Source organism: Calliopsis andreniformis, chromosome 6, assembly GCF_051401765.1.
Source record: "Calliopsis andreniformis isolate RMS-2024a chromosome 6, iyCalAndr_principal, whole genome shotgun sequence".
NCBI classification, from domain to species: domain Eukaryota; kingdom Metazoa; phylum Arthropoda; class Insecta; order Hymenoptera; family Andrenidae; genus Calliopsis; species Calliopsis andreniformis.
In genome coordinates this window covers 13624536-13638950 of record NC_135067.1, presented here as the reverse complement: position 1 = coordinate 13638950, position 14415 = coordinate 13624536, and the positions used below count along the sequence as shown (strand labels likewise).

Genomic DNA, 14415 nt, shown 5'->3' with positions numbered 1-14415 from the left:
ATATACTAATACCGATGCTTCTCATAAAATTTCAACAGAGTAAGCATCTCGATACCCCAAATATTGTGTACTCAGCACCACTCTGAAATATCTCGATCTGCTGATAGTGTACTAATCGTAAATGAAGTAGAAACACGGAGATAGAAACGTGCCAATAGGAAAGGTGGCCAAAGAGAAGTCAATTCACTTCCTGGCATCCTTCGTTCGCGAGTTCGACCGATTTTCCTCGTGTAAGAGAAAGGAAGGCACTTTTTGGAATGAGTTTCGAGACGATCAAAGGGGAACGAAGAGAATTCTAAAATTAGGGGCGTTCTTCGGGGACGATTTTGAGGGTTCGTACGTGACACTCACCCTTGTCGTCGGCACGGAACTCCTGTTGAAGTTGTTGCTTGCTCGGCTCTGGGCTTGATTTGGTCCCCGTCTGTTTCGTCGAGGATTCAGTCTCTTTTATGCTCTTCCTGGCGTGATGACCGCGGAATGCCGCTTGTATCCTCGTCGCGGCTTCTTCCCTCTCCTTATCTGTGACCTGGTCTGACTTCGCCTCCTCCTTCGACCCGTTCGACTCTGTCGAATCCTTCGATTCCTTCGAATCTGACTCTTTCACCTCCTCTGTCTTCTCCTTCGAAGATTCTTTCGACTCTACTTTTGCTGGACTGCTCTCGGATGCCTTTGGAACGTCTGTAAAAAGACGAGTAATTAAGAATGTTGAAGGATGTTGAAAGTGGTCAGTGGTCACAGTAAAAGTAGTCACAGTAAAAGTAGTAGAGCTTAATGGTAAAAAATAATTATCGCTACTCTTTACGCTATATTCTTGGAGAACCTATAATTTAGAAGTTTATAGATAACTTTATATATTCAACTTGAGACGTATCGAGGAGCACAGTACTTGGTCCAGCTCATATTACTTATTAAAACTTTATTAGCACAGCTATGAACATTAGATGGAGAAACTACATTAAAATGTCGGTCCTCGAGGAAAATTTATCACTTTGGTCCTCTACGTTATTATTATTCAAGAAGTCATAAAAGGACACTCACAGGATTTAATGTCTATATTATATAATAATACCGAATAGAGGTACTTTTAAAGACTATATATGCATTGTACTTTGAACCATCGTAATACCCTATTATCAAGAGGATCGCGTATTTTACTATTTCTTCACATAATTTTGGCAAAATGAAACCCTTTGAAATTCTTCTGAACAAATAAATGATTTCTGGCTTATCTTGTTTAAACACATTTAATTTTCAACAGGATCATGAGTCAGGGATTCCTAAGGCAAGACGCTAGGAATTTCATTAATGAGTACGGTCTGGCTTCAAAGTTTCGAGAAGATCTGCTACCAAAATCTGAGCTTCCTGTGCTGCTTACATTTCAACTTATTCAAAGTTTCCTCGCAAGGAATATTTTCGAACAATTTTACGCATGCGTCATCTGATGAGAGATGTGATTTTACATATGCATAATTTAAAGAAAGCATATCGTTCGCTGAGAGATTTAATCACAGACTTTGATTAAATCCGCGAGTATGTATCCCATTCCCTTTGAACCTGCTGTTTCGTCGGTCTCCTCTGATTATACTGTAGACTCCTATCCTTCGGGAATTTGTGAGGATCTGTAGTCTCAAATACTCTCTCACGCTCTAATTTGCTATACTAGTCTAACAGAATTAAGAGAACTTCATTCTGGACATTGTTAATGTGTATACATTCCGCTGTACACTTAGTTAGACTCATATTAATTAAATAAGTTTCATTTATTCGCCTATGCTTCTCTCAATTTTATAACACCTGTGTAATCCTCAAAGGTGGTGTATTGTAATTTATCAAATATTTTTTTAAGTTAATCGAAGGAATAATTAAATCTTTGGAAATTGCTGTATTTAAAATTGGGAATAGTGTTTCAAGTCTGATAAAAATTTGAAAAATCTTCATAGCAATTACAAATACAATTAGTACTAATATTTTCATTTTCTTATCTCTTGGCTAAGAGCAAGTCCAAACTATGGAGCCCATCCCTTAATCAGCAAATAAAAAATATAAATACTATTTTGCGAAAGTAAAAGACACCACTATTATTCTATTTCATTTCACAAAAACTATAAAAGTGCTAGCCTCAGGAAAAACGTCTGCAACCTGCACGAAACCTGCAACTAGTAAAATAAGAAATTCTACGCGTATTTTGGAAATGAAATATTTGCCCTGGAGCAAGAGCCTGGCCAATTTGTTGCACTCTGCAAACTTGTTACCCTTTGTGAGGATAACAAAAAAAAACATGTATCTTGCTGAATATCGCGGGGAAATGAAAGAAAACGAAAAGAAAGGAGGAGCACGTTCGCGTGGAAAACGGTGATAACAAAGGAGACCGTGAATCATTGCTGCAGTATCACCAGTGACACGTGTACACGGTTGCACACACGTGCGCTTTTCCCCAGGTGTACGCGTCTAATTACTGTCCTCGTATTTCGTGCACCACCTATTTTTGGGCCGACACATCGGTTTTCCGTGCGCGCTTCTCAAGGAAGGAAATCTTTCAGCGGCGAGAAAAGAACACGTCCCCGACACACAAAAGTGGAAAACGAGCGAAGGCGACATTTGCAAATTAAAATGACAAATTTAGGGAAGCGAATTGGGAAACATCCAGGACAATTTCAAGGGGATTTCTGACGCAGAGGGAGACTGAAAAGGCGAAACTTTTCGCGGTGTTTTTGTGCTAATCGGTTATTCCTGCTGTTGGATCCCACCCAAAGTGAAATTATAAAAATATGAAGAGCATCTGTCGTTTCTGAAGGCACAGTAATAAATATCGACGCAGTGTTTGTTCAAGCATTAGGGCAAGTGATTGCATATTTTCGTGTTTTTAAGTGATAATTATAATGAATTTACGAAATGACAGTCTTTGGGGATTGGAAAATTTAGAAAATATGAAAGTTTAATTTCATGTAAATTGAATTACAAAATATTGAGATTGAATGTTTTCACGAAACGCTACTTATACTCTCTGAAATAGCGAATTCTAAATTCGTGCGACTTTGCGAAAGCTGCAAATTGAAGCCAATGATTCATCGAACTAATACTAACAATGCACATTAAATCATGTACTTAATCTCTCTGTACTTAATCCATGAGTATCTGAATACACAATAAATGACATTTCGCCATAGCAGACATACAATGATGCATTGAACGAGTCTCTATATGAACAATCACTATGTATCACTGTGTATTTCTAACAAGAGTATCGATGGAAGCTATTCAAACGAAAAGCAACGAGGGAATCGCGAAATATGGTCGACGATATAATTAACGATGATTAAACGTTGTTCATTCGAGCCAACGAGTGGGAAATTATTCCAAACGGTCCATCATCAACGATGAAACTGGAATGATCGTTCGGGCATAGGCCGTGTAAAAATCAGGGACGCAATATCAACTGATGAACCACTTTTGTTATTCCACTTTTATAGCGCTTTAGGAACCTAGAGGAGAAGTTACGACGATATAAACTCGCCCCGCGGTTACAAAAGGCAAAAGCTGCCGAAAATAGGGGAGCAAACGATGTTCGCCACTCATTAGATTAATTTTGACGAAGGTTTAACAATCGAGCTGGTCTGAGCAAAGTTAATCCTCTTAATCAACAGGCGGCCACCGTTTCGTTTCAGTCCAACGATCCTGCAAATCCGAATTCACTAATAAACTCGTTTAATGACGCGTCACTCGAGGTTATTGTTCCTGGTTAATGGGATTGACTTATTTTAACGGGGCGAATAGTGCTCGACGAAAATCGGGAGCGACCGTATTTGCTCGTGGATCGCAATCAACCCATCGAACTTTTGACCCGAGTGTTGGGAACAAGCATTTCGAATTCGACTTCTGAATATGAAATTGATTGCTCCTGGTAGGGGAAACTTTGTTGAGTAAACGAACAGAGTTTTTTTGTAGCTTTAGCTAAATATTTGTTTTTGGTGTTTTAATATTTAGCTTGTTAAGGATTCGAGAAAAGTAAACAGTAAATTTAAATAGTAGTAATACAATTAGTAATAAAATAGTTTTAAATTACAGTTTCGTTAAAGGTGCGCTTAAAATGAAATAGGTCATAATGAAAATAGCATAAAAAAAGAGTTAACAGTGAAATAGTGATTGTAGCGCAATTAAAACTTTCTCCATCTTATTCTTCTTGAGAGCAACCTTAATTCGACGTCTACATAGACACTTGCTAGATTGTGCATTAAATTCAGTTCGCCTTTTGGTATTCAATCTTCGTCCGCGATGAGACCGCGTTTAATTAAAACAAAAATCGTTCTGGACACGATCTAATCTTGGATACTAGGGAGACGTTGAGGGATTAAAGGCACATGAACGTGACCAACTGCCACCCGCTACCTACGCACCTTAACCTTCACCTTCCCTTAATTCATGGTTTTTTGCAGAGCCACGATAATCAAACCAGTCGTTTTAGTTCGAGGCTCACCTTTACCCTTCGAGGGTTAACGAGCGTAAGCCAGCGTGTTCGTTCAACCAGAAGGAGAGATTTAACGCGCGGCGTATCATAAAGCAAATTATTCGTGCGCCACGATAGATAATTAGTAGAAACATTTTACCAGTAAAACGGTTTGTGCTTCAATTTCCATTCGATTTTGTAAACAGCTTCGTTTAGTTTCTCTAACGAGTAAACGATCTATTTCGCGTTTATATTTAATGGTAATTGTCTACTGTGTGCTGTTATCGGCATTAATATTAAAATTATCAATGTTCAAATTGGGTACGCCTATTTCTGGATAAATAGGTTGATAGAATCAAAATGAAAATTTTCTGACTGAGAATCTTACAAAATTCAGTGATTTCTGTATAAAATTCTAAAGTCCTTTTTTTAAAATATTTAATATCTTTCAGTCTATAATTTTAGTACCAAAATTCTACTAACAATTCAGTAATATCTACGAGACACATTTACATTCGGTCTACATTTGCTTATCTAAATTTGAAACGCAATTCCCAACTACATCTGTATATGATCTACAAGCCACAATGCATCCTGCGTATCAGGTTGAAGCAATACCACATTTCTCTCGATATACAACAGACTTCGAAAACAGAGAACAGAAGTGAAACGAAAAGAGCATGTCACAGAAGAATACACAGACGTCTTCGAATCTCATCGCGATTCTAATGGAAAAATCGGTACTAAAAAAACCGCGTGCGAGGAAATACGACGCGGTTTCCGATATCTCGATCGCGAATGCCTTCCTTTATCTTCACATTTCGCTGCTCGCGAGTGTCCTACATAACTCTTCCTGTCGCCAGTTGTTTCCAACCGCTCGAATAGCTCGGGAACTAGGAATCCCGCAACTTTTAATGAAGACAAACGCAGGAGAACGTACAGGATTTCATGAAAAATAAACACCTCCTCTTTTCCGCCAATCGATCATCCTATCTCACGCACGGGGAACATGAAAACTTTAATTTGCAAAGGAAGATTAAAGTTGACTAAACTTTGAAGTGGAAAAAGGTATTAGAGTGTCTTTTGGGTCTTCTTACTCTTGAGGAACCTTATAATGTTATCCTTCTATCCTGAACTTTGTGTTTGCAAAGATGAGGTGTCGGGTTGCTTCAAAGTTTAAACTTTCGCCAATGAAGAAGCACTCCACTGTTGTAGTTACTCGAAGTACATGCAAAAACTCGTGGATTTTGTAAAATGACGGGAATTTTGTACCTTTTTAATGAGAAGACGAATATAAATTGTTACCAAAATTTTCTGATCAGCTAGTGCTTATTTATATAATGGTGCAAGTAGTATAGGTCAATGTCTGAGTAGACATATTTAAAATCGTAAGTCTGGAGCGAGCAAAATTTAGGAAAATTTCGACATATTCCTAAAGATGAAAGAAGCGTTTTATCTAAAAATTTTCAAACGTGATGCTTCGCTTTTACGATTACTTTTATGGGATTTCCCACTTTACGATTCTATACGATCAGAAACAGATATTGCAAAGGGAACGGGTGAAAGAACAGCTGAAAGGCGATAAAATATTTCCATTTTAAAATTCACGGGCTACAAATGCACGGTATCGAGTATCGAGCTTATCTTCATGCCTATTGCATCCATTTGTTCTTCAATTGTACCGAGAAATTCAAAAAAAGAACGCCGATGGCGAGGCGGCTCTTGCAAATCTAAATGACGATTCACGTAGCTTTGATCAGATGCTTCTTCCTCTACTCCTTTGTTAGGGGAAAAGTCTTTGCAACTGAAGACGTGACGATAGAAAGTAATCGAAACAAGAGCAATTACCATCTACTTTGCCAGCAGTTGCGCGGAAAAGGGGCAGGTACAGTGATTACGTGATGGCATTAAATGGGGACATTAATTTTCAAAAATTCGCGATTCAACTACCGATAATTCTCCCTGGAATTATAACGATTTGGTTAAATTATTTTGAGATTACAAAAAAGTGATAAACAGATTTATATACAATTTTAATTTCAGCTAAAACGTAGTAGAATATAATTTTCTCTAAAATTCCTCTGCGCTAACATTGAAAGGCCAATTGCGTCATAGATTATGAGGAACTCTCTCGCGGCTAACAGATTACATGCCAAATTTCGAGAGACACGGCTTTGATAGATCCCTATAGACCATGCAGTTGCATGTTGTTCGCGAGGTACATACGCGCTCCCTAGACCGCCTGATATGTTCCACAAAATTAATAATACGACAGATGCAATTCCATTTCGATCCCATTTCAATTTCACCTGTCACGCACGAATTTCTTCCCGTGAAAATGAAAAGACTACTCGTACATCTGTACTCCTTTCCACGAACACTGGACACCCCAGTAACGTTTTTCGATTATGCAATCCGCTTGGTATTCTACAGGGAACAATTCAAGCGAAACCGTCAGCCATTTTTCCAAACGTTCTCTCGATATTCGTAGACTCGCGTTTAATTATAGATGGAGAATACAGAGCAAGTGAGCCATCGTGTTTGCTGCTAGAGCAAACGAAATTACCGAAATTACTGGGGTTCCCATTCACCATTAATTATCAAACAGGCGTTATCGACATTCTTCTGCTCGCGGCATTTCCTTCGTGAATAGATTTTCACTGATTTTACTCCATAAAAACTTGTCTGCGTTTCTATTCATCCATTGAGAAGTTCAACTGGCTTTTGTTCGATTTAGATGAACTTACTTTTTGTATGTGGAAATAGTAAATCTAATTAAGGAGGAAGTAAATGTCTTCAGTATATTGAATACTGAAAGTATATTCTAAAGTTATGTAAAATATATGAAATTTCTACGTGTATAGAGAAATCCTTGATAGTAATGAGTTCCTCGAGACCTTGTAATTCATTTCACCAGAGAGCTACTTAAGATGCTATGGAACAAAGGAGAAAAGGATAAGCTTGCAAAATGCGATTTACGTATCCCTTAATGAGTTTTAACTAATGCTTATTAAAACTTTACATTCGATTTGTCGGTCTTCACGAATGATAAATACATTAAAACAGAGTTTCCTTTTGCTCTTTAAGTATAATTTTCAACGATTAATGGCGAAACAAAATGAAATCTTTGAGGAGTAGATACTGCTAATCGTTTCAACTCGTATCATACTAAACTGACGAATTTAGCAAAAAGAACCTTTTCCAGTTTTTGTTTATTTGGACCCTATATTTACAGATTAACGAAAGCATTTAACTGCATTCAGAAACTGCAATAATTATTCAAGAATTCAAGTAAAATTTAATATTAATCTAACTCTAACCATTAACTATCAGAACAGAAATAAATATTCAATGGTCCCGCACGCAAAATTCACAGAACCAAAAATTCAATACAGTGGTTCATTAAGTCTCCACATTCAGCGCTTCAGTTTCACCTAAACGGATTCAGAATTCGCTGCACTTCCTCAGCGTAGCAGAATTCGGTAGTTCACTGAAACGCTACGCTCCTTTCTCCGCTGTGAGAATACAATGCACAGGCGCAAGAAAGAAAAGACGTTCTCGTGGCATTTTTTATAATTCATTCCGCGCTCATTAACCTGGCTGGCTAGAAGGAGGCGTCGCGCTAAAAGTGTTGGCCACATAGCACTTCGGTTTGAACAAAGCTGCTTAGGCGAAACGTTCTCTCGCTTCGCTGGGATTTTCAACGTCGATGATCTGGAATTCAGCGTGAGCGTAGTAAAAATACACGTCCACGTAGGTGAGAAATGTAGCGTAACTTTTAACGGTACCCTAGCAATCAATCGTCGCTCTTTTATTATTTATAACACCGTCAATGATCTAATCCACCTACGGGCTGATTAATGCGTTCGCCGACTACTGCCCTCTCGCCTCTTTCGTGGTCATCTTTTCAACCGACACGTAAATGTCACCGAATAATGGAACACAGAGAAGCAGAGGACGAGGAAATTCTACAGTCGTCCGTGTAAAAATAGAGGATCGTTAATTTTATGCCCAAGAAGTGCCAGCAGGTTCCCACTCGTCCCTGAGTCGTGTGCACGCGAAGCTAAACTTCTGTAGTCCCGCAAGAAAATGCATGACGCGGCTCGCCTTTAAAGTTTCGCTAATGAAACGCGATTTGTTCGAGCTTCTTTCCCCACAAGTGTTTCGAGAAGATTACAGTCGGGTTGCTTTTAAGAAAGACGCTGGTGGATAAGGTGTTGCAGAGTGAAGTTACATAGATACAATTTTTGAATTTCTGATAATATAAGTTGTTTGGGAAGGCAAAGAAAATATTTGATGAAGCCAAATATAAATTGAATTTTTAGACCGCAGAGATAATTGTATCTTTAATCATCTTCGAGGATAGAATAAATGTTATTTCTCCTTCAATGTTAATTAATCATTCACAATCGTAATTATGCTCACTGATGAACTTCATTACTTTATCATAACTCTGTGTTTTTGTCACGTGTGTTGCATACTTTATGTAATGATATTGCCTAATTAATAAAAAATCGTAATATTTGTAATTGCCTTTATCAATTTCACTTTGAATTGGTATTTAAATATGAAAACACATATTTAAATACTGCCTACGTTTATGACTGTACGAAAGCAATAACTAATAATTAATGAATTGATAGAAACTGGTTCTGCAAAATAGAGAAATAGGAAAATTCTCGTTACCAATTTCAATAATAAAATCACTACTCTGCAACGTGTCTTTATCTGTTTCGTAACGTCTTCAAAATCTGTGTTATCAGCTATCCGAGGACATATATTACTGGCTTGATCAAAACCTGACAATACAGAACACGGGGAAAATTCCTGACAATTTACTGCCTCGCCTTTTATAGCGTGAATTTTGTTTTATTAAAGTCGTAAAAGGTTTGTCACGATCACCACAAGAAGGAAGAACAGGGATAAAATTAAGCTGAGCTAGTGCTGACCACATTCTTATCCTGCGGAAAGAATGTTTGATAGAGTTTTAAATAATATTTAAGTAACGAAGCAGGATAATACTGAAAAATTCCAAGAGGGAAGATAAAAGCAGAAATATTAATAAAAATATGAAGATATTATGTTTCATATTGCAGTTGCTTTTACAGTATTTCTTTCCTTAACAAGATCAATTGTGAAACATATTTCTTTAGGAATTATTTCAAAATACTCTATGCTTCTACTTTTCAAGTAAACAACTTTGTTTGTTTTGTTAAAAAAACTACTGTAAATTACTGTACTAAAATTACTGCTATGTAATGTAGTTCGAGATGTAATTAACAACTTTTTGCAATTTGAAACGTTTCTTGAAAAGAGGGTACTAACTTTCGTCGTACGATCGAATTTCTTGTCTACCTTGTTTGCAGAAACGCTCAAGACGGGATAATTTAAAAAAGAAAATTAATTAACAGTAGCTGTAACTCTTAATAAAGTAACTTTAATGGGGAATGATCGATAATAGTGACACATTGTCAGTAATACCGTGCACGTTTGCGAATCTGGGACACTTTCTTTATCGATATAAATATACCCTTTGAGCACAATTCGGTGAACTGTGAAACTGTTCATCCTTCTTACGTGAAATTTCCAGATGAAACTAATTTACCGATATAAATACAAAGTTGTACAAAGTAGACAGGTTAATTTACATTACCAGGACATTGCTTGCATTTTCATATATTTCTTGTTATAATTACTATCTACAAATACAGGCATTAATTAACTTTAATACGTATTTATTTTATAACACTTAAGCACATGTGTTAAGTACAAGCTAGATATTTTAATTAATAGGATATATTTATAATAATATAAGAGTAAAAAGAGTCAAAAAAGGGTAAAATATTCCATGATAATTTCTACGTAATAATCAAACTTATAAACAGCTTCGCGAAATTAATTGCAAACAGTGATTTCGATTAAACTTCGCAACATTATCACGAAGTCGAACAGTTTATGGTTGAAACTTCCCACTATTCTAAAGCAAAGACTCGTAGCAAGTCAAAGAAAGTTATCCAAATAAATCAGCCATATCTTTGTTCTACAAGATCACAGGCACTATCGGTATGCAAATTTCTGCATACATGGAAATGCACAGTAAATTGCACCAGATGTGTATTGCGTGCATATGTATGTAAATTGAAAGACCGTCCTCCATACATCGTGTTCAACTTTTTCCTTGTGCTGGACATATTCTATAACCTCTGCCATATCATGACTGCGATATAAAATGTGTCAAGTGGATGCTATCGAGGAGTGGATGTTCACATTAATACTTTTTATTTGCTGGAACGTGAATTTCCATCCATATAAAAGAACACTCTATTTAGGTATAGACAATAAATAATAAACTTGCTTGTATAGACTGCTAGGTGTCTCTACATATCGAAGCAAGGAGAATGAAATAAAAATGTTTCACCGACAACTATTTCAACTGAGAAACTATTCCACACACCAACTTTCCCGATACAGTGCGCCACAGGACTACAACCAGAAAAAAAAGGAACCCTCTAGAAGCAAACTTACTTCAGCAACTTGGATTCACCATGTTTCTTTTCAGACTCGCTAATAATTCACCGTGCTCGATATCAGTTCACCTTGTTTCCTAAATAATCGAGTTAATTATGAATCCTCCTCCCTAAGGCTCTCCTCTCCCTCCTGTCGAAATTCCTCGAAAGTAGAGATAATAGGGCGGCGCAAAAAATTTAAAAGAAGGACGACACATTTTCCTTGTTTTTCTCTCGCGTAACCCTTCCATGGTGCTTCATGAATACTTAATCAGTATTTCGCGTCTTCCTTTCTCGCGCACGACAGAGCCGCGCAAAATCCTCGCTCGAGCAGCGTCGATATTCCCGTGAGTAATTTTCCAAAAAGACAAAAGTGGTGTACCACGCCAGAAACCGTCCCCCGTCACTTCCGGAACGTTATACAAAGCGGTCTATCGATCAGCGGGTCTCCTGTCTTTTATGGACGGCAACAGAGGTTAAGGAAAAGGCTTCAATGCATGCACACCGCGGGGGAGGATCGAAAATCGATCGGAACCGTCCCCAGCTTAATGAAACGTGGCGTATTAAAGGTCTTAACGGAAGCAGAGTCGAGTGTTCGCGCTGCTTTCGCGGGCTTATCGCTGTCAACCCCTTAATTGCATTAGGAGTTTTCGTGGGACGATAACAGGAAGGGAGACTATCCGGCAGGAACAGGGAAAATGGGGGAGGAGAATTAAGATAGCTGAATGGTGCATGAATGAAGAGGTGGAAATGAGAAGCAAAAATGGGGACAGGTAACTTAGGAAATGAAGGGTTTTAAGGATAATCAGGGGGTGAAAAGGGGATTGTTTGAAATTTTAGAAAATGGGAGTAGAGATAATGAAGCGTGAAATAATGTAGACTGGTTTGATATAAAAAAGGGAGAATAAGAAAGATAGATGGGAGAGAATAGTAAAGGGCAGAATAGTGCAAGGGCATAAATTAGAGATGGGGTAAATCACATGTAATTACGCTTGAGACGAGTTAGCCTGACGTAGATATACGACATAAAGTACAGCATAAAAGCAAAATAGAATATGAGGGTAAAAAAGATAGAGTGTTATCCAGATTAACAGAGAGAAAAAAGAGAAGTATTAGAATGGTGAAAAATAAAGCCGACAAAAATAACTACGTATTTTTTCAGTAACGCCAATTAAAAATATTAAAAATAACGAATTGCTTCAAAACTGAATTGATACACCCACATTTTTTTTTTATTGACACTACAAATATGAAGTCGAAGGATGATATATTTGTATATCGCGGTGAGTGGAAAAAAATTTAAATAATTAAGACACAGAAATACAAGAGAGAAAAAAATGATTGCGTATTCTATTTTATTAAGTCGATGAACTAATCGCTTACCAAGTTCAATTAGATTACGGATTATCTTGGCGTTCATCCTTGTGATTGCGCGAAATCCAATTTAATGTAAATGCATTCGACACAAAATCCAATTAAAGGATGCAGACAAAGCGCAGTTAAGAGTGGAAAATATTGCTCATATTCTTGAGACCCAGCAGTAAGATTCAAAATAGATTACTAATATTGCAACTGGACTCGACAACTTTTTCCCTGTGCAGTGGAAAGTTCAGCTACTAAAAGCAATTATTGGAATGAATTTGTGTTTAATCTCGTTAATGAGATTTTTATTGCTACCAGTCCCATGATGTTCATAAAAATAAAGTTTGATATAGTATATTAACGACAACAGAACTACGAATTAATTCTTTGATTCTTTAACTTCTCACTTTTGAAGCAACGTAATATTTTAACTGTCCCGATCTGAAAGGGGAAAGGATGAGCTTTAATTTACTTAATGCTTCTCTGATGAAAATATTCTCTTCGTGTAACATGACTTTAAAAAAAAAATGGGAATTTCCGCTCCAGTTTTCCATCAAGAGAAAAAAACTCGCACAGATATTTCATCAAATACCGACCTTCGTTTATGAGTACAGAAAGAAAATCGAGTTGAAAAATCGTACAACCATTTAATAGCAATAAACTCACACTATCAACAAGGTATAGTGTTACATTCTTTCATCCCTTTTATCACTTCAAATATTTCTTTTACAATATTGTGAGGAGAGTAAATTACTAAAATTTGTATGGATTATGAATCCATATAAGTTTGCGTAAATTTGTAATAAAATATTCATCAAATTTAGATTTTACTAATGTTATCGAGCAGTTTTATTAAATATCGAATAATATAACAATTATTTACAGAATTTTATTTATATTGCCATGCTAGTAGTGCTACAGTTTTATTGTATGAAATTTCAGGAGTTTATGCTAATGTAATACGTCCAACATAGCTACTAGCTCTATCGTGCAACACGTAGGTGCAATGCTCTATTTGAATCCCTGAATTTATAGCCTCGCAAAGAGAGGGCGATTTTAGCGCTATTATATTTTTCGTGCACCACGTTTATTCTTCGTGATACACGCGATCAGCTAGATTTCATCCCTTACCAGTCACGTAGATGGACAGAAATCATCATGAACTTAAAGTCAGTCTCGTGAAATACAAATCAAGAGCGAATTTCAAGGGATGATAAAACCTACACTCGATCACGTCCAGTCACAATTATTTCTCCTTTCGAGGCGCCATCGTACCCTCTCATAACAACTGTTTTCTTCGCTTTAATTCGAACTATTGGAAGCCTAATACCATTTCAATAACATCTACTTCCCTCCAAGCAATAGAATATTCACCTTACAATTAGAGCAACCATCCAAGCAGTATTTCTAAATAATGAAAATTAAATGTAAAATTATTCTAATATTCCAAATGCTCAAGAACACTAAGAATATTCCAATCTCTCTGCATATGGAAATTCAGAAACGCATATCCAGCTTCAACTTTCTTTGACTTGAAATAAAACGAGAAGTTGGCGAAACCCTGAAGAAAAGTGCTGTACTTAAGAACACAAGGTTCTTTCTTCGCTCGTGTAGAAAAGTTCTATAGAATCGTGACAAATTTCTGCAAGGTTAAACCAGTTATTGCAAAAGGAGAATGGAGAAAATCGCGGGGAACGGCACGTCCTGAACGCGAAGTCGTATAATGTATTTCCAGACACGGTCGGAGGTATCGCTTTTCCTCGTAACACGAGGCACAGGGATTACTCTACATTCCGCATTCCGCGGTGTCGTTCCTCTTGCACCAGCACGAAGGGATTTAAAACGGAGCGTCTCTTCGATTCCATTCTCCCCGAGCGGTGCAGGTGCATCGGGTCACACGAGTGCCCTCGGCGAACGTTTATGTTACCTGAGAACGTTTACGCAATACGTGTCCCTTCGCTCAGCGTTGTTTAAAGTTTAAATCGTGTCTGATGAATAATCACGATGCAAATAGAATTATTCTGCCTTTGACAGTAACCATGGTCTATTTACGACGAGAAGAGAAATTCAGATAAGGAAAATAAGAAACATGGAACTGTACTC

The 14415-nt window shown here is 37.2% G+C and overlaps 1 protein-coding gene across 1 annotated transcript in view; it reads right to left on the bottom strand.

The window, feature by feature from the left end:
• Nucleotides 1–14415, bottom strand: part of Igl (IQ calmodulin-binding domain containing protein igloo) — a 79583-nt gene that overhangs the window by 39701 nt on the left and 25467 nt on the right. The window contains exon 2 of the mRNA XM_076379785.1: nt 352–678. Within this exon, the coding sequence (XP_076235900.1) occupies nt 352–678 (327 nt within the window). The remainder of the gene's footprint in view (nt 1–351; nt 679–14415) is intronic.